At 38.9% G+C, this 18117-nt stretch overlaps 1 protein-coding gene across 2 annotated transcripts in view; it reads right to left on the reverse strand.

Annotated features, from left to right (window-relative positions):
• Positions 1-18117, reverse strand: part of LOC122968979 (ras-specific guanine nucleotide-releasing factor RalGPS1-like) — a 121396-nt gene that overhangs the window by 79212 nt on the left and 24067 nt on the right. For both annotated transcript variants that reach the window (XM_044334532.1, XM_044334533.1), the window contains exons 4-8: positions 16798-16848; positions 9814-9897; positions 8746-8835; positions 5948-6040; positions 2431-2557 (exon numbers count right to left, since the gene is read on the reverse strand). In XM_044334532.1, the coding sequence (XP_044190467.1) occupies positions 2431-2557; positions 5948-6040; positions 8746-8835; positions 9814-9897; positions 16798-16848 (445 nt within the window). The remainder of the gene's footprint in view (positions 1-2430; positions 2558-5947; positions 6041-8745; positions 8836-9813; positions 9898-16797; positions 16849-18117) is intronic.

An 18117-nucleotide genomic window follows, 5' to 3' on the forward strand; every position in this document is an offset into this window, starting at 1 on the left:
AATTAAAAGTAAACTGAAATACTGGTAAGACAAACAGTAAGACATAAGAATCAAGCAAAAATCAATGAGTGAGTATGTAGGAGTACAGTCACTTTACATTTAGAACCAGTGATAAACAGAAAAGCCCCAAAATGATTCGTTCTCAAATAGATTCAGCCAGTTATATTACTCACATCATGCTGTGTAAAAAAATTAAGTGTCAAAGTGTTTTCAGACTCATTTTATCTATTCACATTCTCTCTGAGAAGATGCACTTTCAGACTGACAGGGGAAGGCATGTACCTGAGTGAGCAACGTCCCCATTCAATTAGGATAGTCCATATGTGCAAGACTCTGTCCCTGCTACCACTATATGTACAACCAGAACAGTATTAGTGTCAACAATTAGACTGGAACTAATCTAACTGTTGAAAATGCTCTCTTACAAGCAGAACTGTTGTGACATCCTTGCTGCTGTATGTCGGCTGTGCAGGTATTTGCTGAACTGTAAATGATTAATTGTCCTTACAAATAATCAAGTGCTACTTTACTGCAGAGATTATGGGTGTGGAGCCAGCCTGGTTTAACAGATTTGTATCAGATTTTCCTGTCAAGGTATTTCACTTGAGTGTGATGTAGTGACTGGTGGACACCACTGACACAGAAGTGACATGGTTACTCTAATGCTCAGTTAGCCAAAGGGAGGAACTGGAGAAATTCTGTATGCTACAGCATACATATCTGCTCTGAAAATCACTTGCCCTTATTCTCAAAGGAGAACTCTACATAGATAGAGAACTTGTTTCCATGCACCCAATAAAATCCCTTCATTTTAAACTATATTAGCATAAAGCTGTAACAGCAGCTTTCATTACCAAACGACATTTCTACAGTACACCCTAACTAATATGGTATTATTATGAAGACATCTAATTCAAGTTATAAAAGCATTAAAGATAACACTACCTGACACCAGTGTATCTGAAAAATATGGAGTTTTTATTGTTCTCTGCGGCAGTATTATACAATGGAGGTATAATTGTAATGCAAACAAACTTTTCAGTGCTTTCAACAGTACTACAGCAAGGCCAATAACTGAGTCTAGGTACAGCTCCTATAATAAACCAACTGCCTACTTTCATTAGCAACCAATGAAATCTGAAGTACATAACAAGATTCAGTGTTTCCCCTAGGTTGACTGCTTTGGCCTGGCCGGGGTACTATAGGACTCTGTATGAGACCTCTGTAATCATTGAGGATGTCTGACCAACGTCCCAAGTTCCAACCTTAATTTAAAAGGTGAATGTGCTGTTACTGTTCTGGCAACTGAACCACTGAACGTTCTCTACAAGCCTGTTAGATGAATTGAATATGTCAATGCTCACACTCAGTGCCTGAAAACACACTTTCATAGAATTTCCTTGCAATTAAATTAGACAGCACTAAAGTCAACAATTTTACAACGATGTTGTGGCTAGGGACAAGGTCGTCTGGGCGCTGCCTGAATAACAGAATGATTCAACTCTTTTCCTTCAGACTTGATGTGGCATTTCACTGTGTCAACACCAGCAGTTTAATATGTGACTATTGTCTCCTTGATCGATCAAGTTTGTGTTTGTCAATAAATCTCTTTGCTTAAGACATCCATATCTCCTATTTCTGCATTTATGATTTAACCAGTTCTCAATATTTTCACTGACACTGATTTGAACACTTTTTAATCTCATTGCAAACAACAGGGGACTGACAGTAGGTCAGATAAGAAATTATGTGTTATACTGAAAATATTTTATTGGTTGGAAATCATGCTTTCCATCATGCTGTTATGGACTTTATTTTACAGCTCATGGCTGTATATGACCTCAATTTTAATTTCCATAGCTCTGGTTGGAAAAACAGTAAACCTAGTTTTTGAGTGCTTAGCATATTTTATAGCAAATTGGTTAATTATTAGCAAATTGTCATTATATAATATATAACAAGTAATTTAATTTGTTCTATGGTCAGTTCAATGTGGTATTACAAATGTTAAGTATTTCTCTCTTTGCCACTTTGAGAGCATTTGCGCAACTGGTAAAGGTGTTCAACATCAGCTGGACTTGTATCATTGACCAGGCAGCTGAATACCAAAGTTCAACAGTCCTTTATACTAAAACCTCAAGAGGGATGTCTCCAGAATGGTGGCTTGTAGAAAGACAACAGGAATGTTGTGTAGAAAATTGCAGATCCTTACAAATGTACGCTACCTGTACTCTGATATGGTATTCCATATTTTATACCAGCTGAGGTGAAAAAAATCAAAACCAAATGTACTATATGTATAATTGCAAGGTGTACAACTGCCAATTGGATTTCAGAGTAATGGTGTAGGATGTCACAGGGTCTGGAACCCAAGCATTAGGACAGAAAGCATTGATTTAAAGCAGGCCAAAATAACAATGGAGGACTTACCAAGATAAGGAATACAGGGCACCATCTTCAGGGAGCGGATGTATTCTCTCATGCGGGTGTAGTTCTCTTCCTTGGATGTCAGATAGTTTAGCTTCTCAAATGTGGCCTTGTCTTTCCTACTGATCAACTACAAGAACAGAGAAAAATATATTGTTAGATTTCTCCTCCTCATTCCTAACTGCAATGTTAAAACTCACATACTGTTGGAGCTAGAAGCTTATTAATAATGGAATATACACAACAATTGTTTCCAACATATCTCAATGGTTATTATTGCAGTAGGCAGCTGTTCATTTAAAGTGAGCTAGAGGAGGTTTGCAGTGTGTCATCCTGAGTGATTCAGACATATTTGGCAAAGTCTGGTTTTCTTTCTTGCCAATATGTGACCCAATTCTGTTGTTCAGGCACAAAGTAAGTGATTTCAGAGGGATTGGTTTCCATAAATTGTACAAAACAAAAAATAAAGAAAAGTCTATGGAGTATGAATCAGACGTGTGCCAGAAACAAAATAAATAAATAAATTACAGACTTCCACATTTTGATGAGATGCCAGCTTTCAGTGTGTGAAACAAAGGTCAAAGTAAAAAAAGAAGAAAAACATGTTGTTGTCTATACACATGTAGAGTATGCATAATGTACTGTTGAGCAGACACACAAAGTATGTTAGTGTGTCATGCTACCAGCCAAAAACACATGGATGTGGTCAAACGTGCATGAAAACCTCCTAGACCACCTAAGTTTTCACCCAAAAAAGACTCTTAGGAGAGCACTCTAAAAACTTGTATCTGGTTAAGTAAAACAACTGTGTTTCAATGGCTGGTTTCATTTTGGATCCATTTCTAAGTAAGCAAAATACCCAAATCCAAGCTCCAAGGCTAACAATTCTCTCATCCAATCTTTTATCTCTCCATGCTCTGTTTTTATTAGAGCACCAAAGAAAACATTTATGTAGCAGCTTCTCATTTTTAGTTGCTACTGCTCGTCTCTTTTGCTGGTTAAGGGGCAGATTATATCAGCTGTAGCTAATTAGTGTTAAAGACATAAATAACTTTCCCAAAGGCCAAAATGAAAGCTTAGTCTGTAGACTGGTTAAGGTGCACAAGTTGATTCCTGTATTGAGCCAAAGATTTGTTGGAGAAAGAAGCACCACTATTTTTTGTGTTTTCGTAGTTCAACCATACAAAGAGTGATGAATTTTAAGTGAAGCAATCTAGGTGATTGCGATTTGCAACACATCAGTATCAGTAGTTGGAATTCGCTGGTTGATTTATTGATTCACTGAGAATTATTCAGCAACTATTTTGTCCCCAGTTAATAGTTTATGTCATTATTAAAATCAAATATGTCAAACATTCCCTGGTTACGGCATCTAAAAAATGAGGATCTGCTGCTTTTCTTTGTCTTAAAAATAGTAAACTGAATATATTTGGGTTTTGAACTGTTGGTAAGACAAAACAAGCTATGTGAAGACATCACCTTGGGCACTGAGAAATGCTGATGGGCATTTTCACTTTCTCACATTTTTATTTTATCAGTATTTCCCTCAAGTAAACAGTGAAAAATAAAGTGTAAAGGTCAGCCATTATTACAATGTGTCAGACGCATAATCAACAGTTCATGTCTTCTCCTGCTTAGCTCATTTTCAGGTCGGAACTGCAGGTGGTCAACATTATTCAGTCTTCTGCTAGCACAGATCAATGTTCTTTATAACTTCAGTTATGTAAAAAAGATTAAAAGCCGAACTTATGTAGATTTGATAATGGATCTGATATTGGATTCAGATTTGTAATTATGCTATCAAACCCCATCCTCAGCTACAACAGACAGTAGAAACGCTACAAGATGCTAGGCTGCTTCCCCACTCAGAAAACCACATTTTCAAGTAGTCTCCACGTAGTTGATTTAACTTGGCAACCCTGAATATACAACCCCTTTCTGCTCACTAAAAATGTAATATAATATCAATGTTTTTAAAAGCCTTGTTGATATAGTAACCTTCTCTGTGTACTGGTCTATAAAATCATCAACTGAAGCAAGCCTTCCTGCTTAACATACAGAGTATTTCTCCATGTGTTTTGGCGCTGATGCACCCACTTTTCATGGTCTCATATTCAGTGCAGTAAAATCAGAAATCATGTTCAAATATTAAAACCAGGACCAAAGAGTTTGCACTTTAATAGCCTGGAAAGAGAAGACATGGCTTACAAGAACTCACAGCTCACAAACAGCTGTTGGTAATGTGGAACTAATCATTCAAACACCCCGTTTGGAAAAAAGGCACAAGCCAGCCACACTTTATTACTCATAAACATACACAATGGCATCTGTTTGTGGTAGTGAAAAATCATTTGGACTGAAAAGCCAGGCACTGCATTGTTTATTATCTTATTTTCTTTGAGGGATGGTCATCCAATCTGATCCATCTAAAACCAATTCTCTGATCTGTCCAGCAGAATATTATGATAACCTGAACACCGAGGTCTAGAAGAGCAAAGACAGACAGCTTTAAAATCTATGATAATTCTAATATTATATACACGATATCTCCTGTCTGGAATGTTTCAAACAGAAGAAATAATTAAAAAAAACAAATCTTGCACTGGAAAAATCAGGTAGGGTATGAGTTGGTGGTTAAAGTTCTGTTACCTAACCTGAACACAGCAGATCATGACAAACTACCAGGTTTCAGGTTAGCTTCCAGCTGTTTTTGGATGTACAGCTGCAGACTCAATTTGGATTCAAGACCACAATTTCAATATTGTGGTCTTGCCCTATCTGGTTGTAACACTCTGTGTTTGTATGTGTCATGTGCTGCAAGCAGGCAAGAGCAGTAATGTCCCCAGCACTGACCAAAATCCAATTTTGTCCCTACTTTCATTGACACATCACTATTGGACAATCGCTTTACAGTAACTCATCACAATACACTGACACAAGTGGAGAAACAATCAACTGCTGGGCATCAGATAGTTATGCACAATTAAACAAATATATCTTTTACAAAAAAAAAACAAGAAATGAATAAATATATAGATCATTAAATAAGTGAGGCATTGTTATTGAGGCAGTAATGACTATTTCATGCATAACCCTCAACAATACGTAAAGCTGGCCAGTACTTACCGGCGAACTGTACTGGCACAGTCTGTACTCTGTGGCAAATCCTGCTAGCCCAGCACAGCACTGTGTGATGCAAGTCGGCTCATCTGTTTATGCTCTTGCCTGCCTGCTTCTGTTTTTCAGCTGCTATAGTAGTTCATGGTATATATATATAATGATGACGTTACACAGACACTTAACCTGAGGAACCACTGGACATACTGTAAGCATATCTAACCCCAAAACCTGATGGAGCCTCTTTCAAGTAAATGTATTCATTTACTTTCAACTTCTACTAATACATTTATGTTGTGAATATCAGCAATATCTCTTTATGTCTTTTTAAATGTAATATGATTTGCTGATACCAGCACTTATGTTTTTCCACTTCAAGACCTGCATAAAGCTAATGTCTTACCGCCCAGGTTTTGCTGAGTCTGAAGATGGGAGCGCTCTGCAGAGCAGACACCACAGACACCAGAGAATGAAGGTTGTTCAACTCCAACAGTTTCTGGGAACAGAGACAGATGTTTAATGAACAGGATGCATGTGTCACCCTAGGTTTAACATGCAACTTCACACGTCTGTTAGCACTGTAGATGATGTACTTGTAATAACCCATGACTTCAAAGAAAGAAACCATAAATATCTTTAAAAACAAGAGTGCCCAGATGGCTTAGGTGTGAACACGCTGACCATGAACAGAAACAAATCTGACCAGCGACCTTTGTTGCAACTCTTTCTCTTATTCTGTAACCAATGAGCTATGTAAATGAAAACATACACTACGTACTTCACTTTAAAGCATGAAGCTGTGTTTTCTTATAGTCAACAAATCTAACAAGTATTGTACATGTCCAAAACCTGATGATATCTTCTTTCTCTGTGCAATAGAGCACCATTATTGTCTAAAAACTATTAAAAACAAACACATTAATGAGCCACACTGTTGCACTGGGTGACATGTTCCTTCATTACCATGAACACACACACTGTAGTTTATTTTGGCTCAATCCAACACACACAGTACTGCTGCCAGAAATACTCACAAGAGAACCTAATATGGATTCATCTGCTGCTGAAAACAGTCCCCAATAAATGCACTATTTCCTCCTGTTTGAGTTATATTGTTAAAGGGCTAGCATTGGGTAACACAAGAAAAATGATCTTTGGGATGGATCAGGGTGATGGTGGGCTCTCCTGTGCTCTAAAATTATTCAGTTCTATCTCCTCTGTCTTTTTAAGTAATTTGAAATTTTTAAATTCGCACCTCAAGAGTGAGCGGTGTTAAGACAGAGCCCGTTGCTATGTCACACCAGAAAGTCAAATCAAATTTGCAGGAAGCTTTAGCATGAACCCACCGCCACCCAGCACTATGCTGAGTGCGTACAATACTTCTGTAGTTGGAGTTTGCATTTCAGCCAGATGACAAGCAAAGCAGGACACTCGAAGTGTTGCTGGTTGTTCAGCAGCTAAGAGGTCTTTATAAAGCCTTCCTGAGGATGGAAATTTATGTCAGGAATGGCAGGAATGGCTGAAATTTATGTGTTTTTTATTTTAGTAGTGACCAGCTGTTTTAGAAAATTACTGAGCCTTTTCTAAAAATGAAACTGCACACAATTTTACCTTAACCTTTAATGCCCACAGCTGGGTTTCCACCCATGGCTATGTGAGTCCCACAGTGAGTTGCCACTATAAATCTACACTTCCCCATGGAATGACAAAGGCCTTACATGGAACACATACCCCCATAATGTCAGTGGGGCACTACAGATGAGGGGTTTACAGAGTGTAAACACTATACAGGGATCAGTGAATGAATATTATTGGTTCTATTGCAACCACTGTTCGAGTACAGATGGCAGTTTTAAAGATTATTATTTGCATTGGTTCTAATAGCCAGTTCCATTTTTGATCCAGTTTCTGGCAAAACACCTAGATTCATTCAGCTTCAATGCGAACAAATTCCAAATCTCATACTTTTTATCTGTCCTCACTCTTTTCATTGCCAAAGAGCAACAGAAGACATATAATGTACATAGCAGGCTTCTTATTTTAACATTAATTACTAAAACCTATTGTGTTTCTGCCAGCAGAAGATGATTTGTCATCTTTGAGTTGTAGTGATTTTAGCTTTTTTACTTGCAAATTCAATTTAATTGAATTCACTTTAATGACCACGCAGCCAAGCTGGTGGAATCAAACACTTGATTCAAGTATAAACTATACATGATTTCTATGATGAATACTTTTAAAAATGATCTCTTACTTCTTTGCTTATGTCAGGACCTCCTGCATTTCTCAGATTTCAATTACTTTTTACACTCCTTTGCAGTGGTTGAGGCCCCGATCCATAATTTCAGAGTGATTCTCTATGGTGACACATTCTGGGTTTGTGTATTGTTACAGTCAGGTACATAAAGGGTGCATCAGTCAATATCTTTGCAATTTGCCAAGAACATTATGTCATGGTTCCACGTTTCCTTTCCATCCCACACTCTGACCTCGGGGAGAAACTCATGCTGCTACTATTCCCTGATCGGACCACAAGAGGAGAAACACCATTTTGTTTCTGCCATCAGTGCGTCTGCTTTCTCCATTACTCCTCATATACTGTAATAAAGTAGCTGGGGTGCTCCTGTATGCTGCGGGCTCACAGAATATAATGGATTCTGTGTTGAGATTGCTTTCCAAGCAACTAGCAGAGACCCATGAAACAAAAATCTACACTGAAACACTAAACTATTTCCTGCTTGCTTCCACTTCTCAACACATATCCATGTCTGATGATGGATGTTCTTATGACCCTGTAAAGCTTACAACACGTCACATTGAGATATCTCTACTGTAACAACAATGGAGATGAACAGCATGTTTTTGTCTTTTGAAAACATATTTCAGTTTTTAGAATAGTTGATCCAGTAAGAACAGAGAGAGACGAAAGTTTCTATCACCAACTGCGATATTCAAAAACTTATTATTTATTACTTATTACTTATTATATTATGAATAATGTTTTAACTGAACAAAATCACAACTACTTGCATCTCGGGCTGCAAAATAAATCATTAGTTAGGATAACACATACACACCCCTCAATTTAACAACACACTGAATCAGTGTTAAAGAACTAGTGCTCATAATGTATGGCATTGTTAGTGCACCATTAGGCAATATTTTTCATAAAACTACTTTCATTCAGTCATTTGAACTCACCTTTGCTATTTTGACAAAATGGCTCAGTATTTCTGCTCGGATTTTCAGCGTCTGGGCAGTTAAGATTTCTCTCACCAGCCAAAAGCTTACCTGAAACATAACAATATCCAAACACATATTTTAAAAAAATCTGCAATAAACTTTTATAAATTACATTTTATGTTCATATTTTTCATCTTTCTCATATATCATAAATTGCAATTAATATTACCTGCCATCTGACTTTGATTTTGTACAGTTATTATTAATGCAACAGTAATTGTTACATTAAACCTGCATCATTAATTTTTTTGGCCATTTGAGGGCAGTGCAACAAGCTGTCAACGCAACACTTACATATTATCATTTCATAATGGTATATGGTAAATGTGCTAGCAAACAGTTGCATACTTTCACATCATTCATGCAATCATGTTTAGGTCCACCTGATGAATATAAGTCTACTTATCTGTCTCTTTAACTGCTGAGACCAAAACAATACAGTAAAACCAAAACAATGAGCTGAAAGACACTAACAAGCACTGGGGGTTTGTGGGTTTGTCTCTACAAGTGAACCCTTTGACATTTCACACTAATCTGAAAATATTAGATTAGTGCAGCTTTAAAGATGAATAAAACTATATTAGGGAAGGAAAAAGTTTTTCATTTGTCCTGTCCTAGGATTTTGCACTAAAAAGTGAAATTGAGATTGAGCCCTACAACAATAGTATCCACTACTGAATCTTGTGATCAATCCACTGATGATATTAAGGATGATAAATGTCCTGTATCTTTGACTCATGTCTATGATAACAAAGTGAAGATAGATTGTCTCACTGGAGCATCTTTTAGACCACAGACACATACTTGTTGAACAAACTGGAAGGGTTTCCCATCAATAATAGGCTACAGTAATATTGGTTCATGGGTTGGTATAAAACTGTACAGTATTTCACTTGCCTTTATGATTAGCAGTCAAGTCGCACATCAAGCATAACTTATATGACTCTTATTTGTTAAATGTAATTTCTGAGAAGTAGAAGAAATCAGATGAGGAAATATTTGTTTTAGAGATCATGTAAGACACACCTGGTTGAACCTGCGTGTGAATGCAACCACATTGGGAGCCAAACTGTGTTTCTCTTTCCCATTCCATCCACAGCTGGCCAGCTCCTGTCAATCAGAAAATAAGACAGATGAGTTTTATCAGACATCTGGACAATGACAATACCAAATACCAAATTTCTAGACCAGAGCTGGTGACATTTGATCACTTGTTGATTAAGTTAGACAATGTTCATGAAAAATCATTATATATTTTCAGTGTTTCCCCTCAGAACTGTTGCCTTTGTCAAGGTGGGAAGGAATATAAATGCAAATCCCCCTGTGAGAAGCCATGTGGAACCAGCCTCTCATTGCCAGACTTACTGTATCAACACACTGCCTTTGCTGAAGAAAGGTTGGCCTGTTCTCACTGTCATTCTAAGACAGTTGGAAACAAGACTAAGACTGCTCTACAGCCACTGTATCTTAAATTTGGAGCAATATTAGCTTATACAAACCAGCCTCTATATTTTATGTTTCACAGCTTTCACACAAAATCTCTGATAGAACATGGCAGTAATGACCTGAGCAGCTACTTTAAGTGACTTTAGTTAACTACAATAAAAGCAATAAAATTTAAAAGATAGCATATTTATTATTTTAAAACATAATTGCAGTAATAGTGCAGGAAAGGAAAGAAGACAAATGACACTGAGTCTACAGCCACGCTTGCAGCTCTGTGAAGCTGTACTTAAGTAGTGTACTCCCAGTGGTGCTTTGAGCTAAATACTAATGTCAGCAGGCTAACATGCTTACAATGACAATGCTGTTTAGCAGATGAAGTCACAAGTTTACCAAAGTCAGCCAGACTCATCCTCTGGGGAACATGAATGTCTGTACAAATTTCATGGAAATCCATCAAACAGTTGTTGAGATATTTAAAGAATGGGTTCACAATTTTTCAAGTGTGTCGTAAAACCACAGTCAGGTGTCCATATGAGCAGTGAAAGAGGTTTTCCTCGCCGTAATCATTCCTACTGTTCATACTGGCTATTAAAAGAGCCCCTTCAAATGTGCTTTCAATGTAAGATAGATGGATAGACAGAAATAGATGGAGAGATGTACTTTTATTGATCCCAAACTGGGAAATTCTTGTGTTACAGCAGCAGGTTGTCCAGGTGTCGCATGGGAACAGTAAATACACAGCAAAAAAAAAAAAAAAAAAAAAGTACATATAAACACTAGAGAGAGATAGAAAAATATATCTATTGAAAAATAAACACATCAAATAACAAAATAAAATAGCTCAATACAATATTAAAAAAAACATAGCACACACTACAAATATTATAAAATATATAAACATAGAATAACATACTATATACATTAGACAAGTGTGCAGAATTGTTGAGGTTTTAAAAATGCAATAGAGGTAGAGTAGGAGTATAAAGATGTGCAAATTCACCATGAGCAAAGTTACTGAAGGAGCACAACAGAGTGGGGTTTGGCTGAGACAGAAACTATAAAGCTGAGAGTTCCCTGTTAGACAGAGGTGAGTTATTGCTTTGGGCAGGAAAGAATTCCTGTATCAGTCCTTGTGACAGCGAAGCTGAACCAGTCTGTTTGGGAAAGTGCTCCGCCGTCTGTCCAGTAGGTGGTGGAGAGGATGGTCAAGATTATCCATAATGGGTAGCAGTGTGTTCAGTGTCCTCTCCACTACAACCTCAAAGGTGTCTGGTTTGCAGCCAATTACGGAGCTGGCCTTCCTAATCAGTTTATTAAGTCTGTTGGTGTCACCGGCTCCAACGCTGCCCCCCTAGCAGACTACAGCAAAGTACAGTGCACTGTCCACAACAGACTGGTGGAAGATTTCTAATATCTTGCTGCACACATTGAGGGGTCTCAGCTTCCTCAGGAAAAAGAGTCTGCTCATGCCCTCCTTATATACGGCATCGATGTTGGTCTTCTAGTTCAGTCTGTTGTCGATGTGGACACCCAGGTACTTGTACTCCTCCATCATGCCAACATCCTCTCTCAGAATACAAAGGGGTTGTGTAGCCGTCCTCTTCCTTCTTAAGTCGATCATCATCTCCTTAGTCTTGGCCACTTTCAGAAGAAGATGACTTCTTCCAGACCACTCCACAAAATCATCTACCAGTGCTGTGTTCTCCTCCTCCCACCCATCACTTATACACCCAACCACTGCAGAGTCATCAGAGAACTTCTGCAAGTGCTACAACCTGGAGTTGTATTGAAAGTCTGAGGTGTACAAGGTGAAAAGGAAGGGAGACAGCACAGTCACCTGTGGAGCCCCTGTACTACTCTCCACCATTTCAGACAGAGCACTGTCCAGTTGGACAAACTGCGGTCTGCCTGTCAGGTAGTCAGTAATCCAGGAGATGGTGGACATGTCTAGCCTCATTGCTTGCAGCTTCTTCTTCAGTAGCAGTGGCTGGATGGTTTTCAATGCAATGAAGATATCGAAGAATGTGATTCTCACAGTGTAACTGGTTCCATCCAGGTAAGAGTGAGCTTGCTGCAGAAGGTAGATGATGGCTTGATCCATTCCCAGATGAAGTTGGTAGGCAAACTCCAGAGGGTCCAGTGACGATTTCACATACGGTCTAAGGTGGGCCAAAACCAGCCTTTCCAGCACCTTCAACAGAGATGAGGGGGGCAACTGGTCAATAGTCATTGAGGCCAGATCGAGTCTTCTTCTTGGCAACAGGAACCAGGTAGGACGCCTTCCACAACACCAGTATCGTCTCCTGGTTCAGACTCAGGTTAAAGAGGTGTCATAAAATAGCAAATAGCTGGCTGTCACAGGTCCTCAGAGCCCTGGGGCTGATACTGTCAGGGCCTGCAGCCTTGCATTGGTGGAGTCTCTCCACCTGTCTCCCAACCTGGCCAGTAGCCACAGTCAGGCAGGGAAGGGGGCTCGTTGTCTCAGTGGAGGAAAGGCACATCAAAGGTGGTTTGGTATGGGACAAAGGAGCTCACCAGGGGGGATCTGAATGTCCAGACCTGAAGGCTTACTTATTATTCAGAGCTACTTTCAGGTCACTGGTGATCCAGAGTTTGTTATTAGGGAAGCAGCGTACAGTCTGAGCTGGCAAGGTGGTGTTTTCACAGAATTTTATGTATTCTGTAATGCAGTCTGTAACACTGTTGATGTCTTTCCCATGTGGCTCACAAAGCACATCCCAGTCTGTAGACTCAAAGCAGTCCTCTAGTGCCTCATTAACCTCCCGACTCCACCTCCTCAACAGGCTGCCATTGGACAAGAGGGACATACTTTGGTGTCAGCAGGACCACGTTGTGATCAGATCTGCCAGAGGGGGTAAGGGCAGTGGCACTGTATGCATCCTTAGCATTTGCATACAGGAGGTCTAGTGTTTAATTGTCTCTAGTGGGGCAGTTAACATACTGATAAACTATAGGTAATGTTTTGCCCAGTGTGATATGAGTCCCCAGTAATAGCTACAAAAACATTGGGATGCTGAGTTTGAAGTCTTGCAACAGTGGAGTGAATGGTGTTGCATGCTACCTCTGCATCAGCTGATGGAAGAATGCAGATAGCAATAACAATGGTGGACGAGAACTCCCTCAGCAAATAATATGGATGCATTCCCACAGCTAGCGGTCAATCCAGGCCACAGAAATGTTCCGTCACATTAACATGTCCACCTTTTACTCACATACAGTGCAATCCCTCCTCCCTTCTTCTTACCGCTCCATATAACGTCCCTGTCCGCCCAAACAGTCCTGAAGCCAGGCACAGCCGCACTATGGTCCGGGAAGTGCAAATGCAGCCATGTCTGACAAAATGCTGCACTCACAGTATTCCTTCTGGGTCTTGATCAGCGCACCAAGCTCGTCCATCTTATTGCCTAAGGACCTCACGTTCCCTATAAGAATCACTAGAACGGAAGGTTTTTATTTCCTCTTCTTCGCTCTCCACTTAATTCCAGCTCTGCAACCTCAGCATCACCTCTGCAGCTCCTCCAGGATTTCAGGCCTTGCTCCAGACAGTAGCACTGTTTACTCAATCAGCTGACCACGTGAGTAAACAATGGCCTAACTCTTCTTTGCATGGCTCCCCGTTACAAGAATGTAGAAAGTAACAATGGAACCACGTGAAAAATCGCAAAACAAAAAGTAGCCATTGCCAGTCAGTCACTGAAATGAAATAGTTGAAAAAACAAAACACCAAACAAGAGCTGCTGGCTACCACCCAGCACAGCGCCACAGTGTGTCCACACAGTCATTAGTGCAAAAATGTGCTTAAAACTTTATCTGAAGCTTATATGATGCTTCAGCAGTCTGAGTTAGTCATATCAAGTGGATATCTGACACATTTACAGTCTTTTTAGTATCAAATTCCCTCTTTGAGTTTCCTCAGACAGTGTTTCCTTCTTGAGCTGTGGTGGAAGTATAGTAACAAAAAGAGGGACTTTGGCACTAAAAAGACTGTAACGTTGAAAGATATCTACTTGATTTGACTCATTTGCTGAATGAAATGCTGAAGCTTCATATTAGCTTCAGATAAACTTTTAAATATATTTTTGCACAGAAGGAGGACTGTGGACTTACTCACTTCCATTGTAAGTACATTATGAAGGGATCTTCTAATGGTCAGTATGAACAGGAGGAATGATTACAGCAAGAAAAACCTGTTTCAATGTTCAGTTGGACTCCTGACTGTTGTTTTAAGACAGACTTCAAAAATTCTGAACGCTTCCTTCTGGAGTGAAGTGCTGGACTGACAGACAGGCAGTCAGACAGGGCCATCCCTAGAGCTATGTCGCTAGCATGGCTAAAGAAACGGAAATCACATGAATGGGTGTGGACTTGGGACATGTGACAGTACAAACCCTTGGTGTGACACTGGTCCTCTTTCAGAGACATTATAGTTAAACGCCTGAATGAAAATAGCAAGGATTAACAGCCATGCATCCACCAGTGGAAATTCCCTTGCCTTTGTGCCAATTTAAATGACTTTTTCATTCTTTCTTTGTTTTTAACCAGTGTTTGACAAGCCTAAATAAAGGGATTAACAAAAGAACACCTCGCCATGACAGGAAATCCCCCAGAAATCCAAATTCCATTATAAACAAAATTATTTTCATTAGGACCAATCTTATATTGCTATGCTGGACACAGCTTATCACCAGGACATCTGATTTAACAGCAAAATTCTGATGATTGAGGGTTATTTAGAGATGGATCATCAAGGATCCGACTTTGTTATGTTTCTCAACTCATTTGCTCAGATTCTTCTTTAACTTGGCACTGTGGATGTTTTGCGTAGTTAATATTTGGTAGTTTAGGGAGGCACAGAAGTCGTTACATGGTCACATGTTTCATATACTATAAATTCCCAGTTTCCTCCTGCAGGGTTTCTGACAGTGAAGGCACCCCACCTCACCTGAAAAAAGAGCACCTCTGCATTTTTATGAGCACATCATATTAAGCTTATTAAGTTTCAGGGAAAACAAGAGAGAGAGCAAAGGCCACATATTTAAATAGTGAGGAGGATATAATCATTTTAATTTGTCAATTCTATGTTTTATTATTCAGTTTTTTTCCAATTCAATTTAATTATATAATCATAAAAAAAGTAATCTCAGGGCATTTTTCACATAGAGCAGGTCTAGACTGCACTCTTACAGAGAACCAACATTCCCCCATGAGCAGCACTTGGCGACAGCAGCAAGGGAAAACTCCCTTTTAACAGGAAGAAACCTCAAGCAGAACCCGGCTCTAGGTGGGCGGCCATCTGCCTTGACCAGTTGGGTTGAGAGAGAAAGGGGGGGGCACTTCAGTTTTCACAGGACTTCTAGTATTTCACAGTTCTATAATGTAATAATGATCGCACTTTTTATAATGTATGTAGAAGTGGTTAATGTGTACATTGGAAAGAATAACAAAGAGGCAGTTGTGTGCACATTCCCTTTGGGATTATAGCTCCCAAAATCTTCAGTGGACTGAAAAAGGCAATGTTTTATCCCAACTCGGTGTTTTCCTACATTTGGAAGAATGAACATGAAACCATTTGACTGTCTCCATCCTGTCATAAATCTCTCTATGTTGTACAGGCAGTCTGAGTATTGGAACAGAGCTTTTATCAACTTATTATAAAGCATTTTCAAAATGTGGAAAGTATCTAGCTGCTGCTTCTGCTGTTAACTCATACTGATTTGTAAGAATAAGAGCAAAATTATGTCACCCCATTCTTAGAATTTTGACACTTTTAAGACCAAGACTTTACTCTGAATAGCTTTAAACATACTGGTCCAGGTCTGTGTTTGTTGAGATTTTCCCTAACAAGTGAGTAAGGAAAGGTCATGGTGATGTGGCTGTAATTGTAGCCTTCTGGAAAATTTAAAGGAACATGTTGGATCAGTCAACTGAACCATTCAGTAGGTACTTATGAAAGCTTCAGCTTGTATTAATTTCTAATTATCAATCCTTAATGTCTCTACCATCTCTACCTGGTTCTTTCCCCTCTCTTCAGTCTGTGCAGAGCCTGATGTGGTGGGAAGGAAATGCTTCAGGGCAGAGCGGTGACTGGAATTTCATTGACTAACCAAGGGTATGTGGAGTTTCCAGTGGAGAGTTCAAGCACTAAGGCCAGTCTGAGTTCAGCTGAGTGGCAGCAGCTGTGAAGGCCATCATAGCAGCATTACCAGTATTAGAAACAGAAAGGTGACTGGAATCATTCTGTGGTGATGGTTTGATCTCCGAGGGGTTCTCTAGAAAAGACTGTTGTACATCCAACCTTATACACATGAATCATGCACAGTTTGAGAAGGTCAGTAATAACAGATTATTCTTAATCATCAAATGAAGAGTCCTCTTGATGGTACTCTGTTGCCTGGTGAGAATATTCAACAGACACTATGACCAAAATTACTGACAAATCTTGGTTTTCCTCCAAGATGAATATGTGATGTTGGAAGAATTCATTGTTATAACTGGAAATAATACTCAGGAGACTAATCATTTAACAATATGTGTCTCTCTTACCTCTGGCTGGATTGCTTTAAATACTGGTGCATCCATCAGGGTGATTTGGCTCTGAAATAATAAATCCACATCACCTTTCAGTATGCAGGTGGTTAAACAGTGGTATATATACATGCAGTTTTCAGACATTATGAAAATATGATACATAGGTTTATAAGTCCTAACTGGAAATGATGAGTTGGTTATAACTGCCATTGATGATGATAAATGGGCTGCTGTATATCTGCAGCTTCAAGAGGGCTGCTTTTGCAGTTCAGCTGGTAACAACCTCAGTTCCTCTAATGTTCACTAAATCCTGGCTAAAGACAATTTTAACTTTTCTTTTCTTTTGCAAAAGTCAGGTCTCTATTTTCATTGCAGTGCAATGAGGTTGGTATATTCCTGACCTGAAATTTGCCCATCTGTGTGGTGTCTTTTTTTTTTGGTGTCTAGATCTATGCACATGTTGCACAGAGCTGGGAGGAAAGTAGCACACAGGTAGGAGGTTCATTAAAATGTAGCAGCACAAAGTGAGTTGTTGGTATTTTGCTGGAAAGTGGGTAGTTGCACATAGAATAGATGTCTCACAACCATGTCTGTTTTCTGGAGAAAAAAATACTCAGTTGTCAAATTGGTGAGTTAAATACTTGCAGTAAATGTGCAGCAATGATGAAATGAAATACTGCTTAACTTTACTCTTAAAATGTAAAGAAAACCATTTTAATTTAACACTCTCCGTTCAGTAGATGTGTTTAAATCTGAAAAAAAATATATATATATTTAAGGTGGTTGAAGCAGGAACATAGTGCTGTTACGCAACTGTCCACTGTGTTCCTTAAATCACCTGAAAACAACACCAGGCTGCTACAGAATAATCACACAGACACTTCTACACACATCACACTGGTCAGTTACAATGTATTCTGTCTGTTAAAGAGGGTGACATCAGATGACAGAAGTTCATTAATCCTGTTCATTAATCCTGTGTATCATAATCTCTTTTCCAGCTTTTATAAAGCAAAAGTATCATTTCATGTTTTATTGTTGAAATGCATCACAGTGCAAAGGCTGTGTATCACATTTATTACTAAACTATGTGACCATCTATAACATGAGATTAAGGCTGCAATTAGCAGTTATTTTTAATATTGATTAATCTACCAGCTATTTTCTTAATGAATTGATTATCAGTAAATAGTGAAAAATGTCCATTCTAAGTTCTCAGAGTCTGCTACTCTTCAAAATGTCTTATTTAATATGACCAATAGTCCAAAGATAATTGGTTTATTATCATAAACGAGTATGAAAACCAGAAATATTATTTAGGTAGCTGGAACCTGT

Source organism: Thunnus albacares, chromosome 18 (genome assembly GCF_914725855.1).
Source record: "Thunnus albacares chromosome 18, fThuAlb1.1, whole genome shotgun sequence".
Taxonomy (NCBI): Eukaryota; Metazoa; Chordata; class Actinopteri; order Scombriformes; family Scombridae; genus Thunnus; species Thunnus albacares.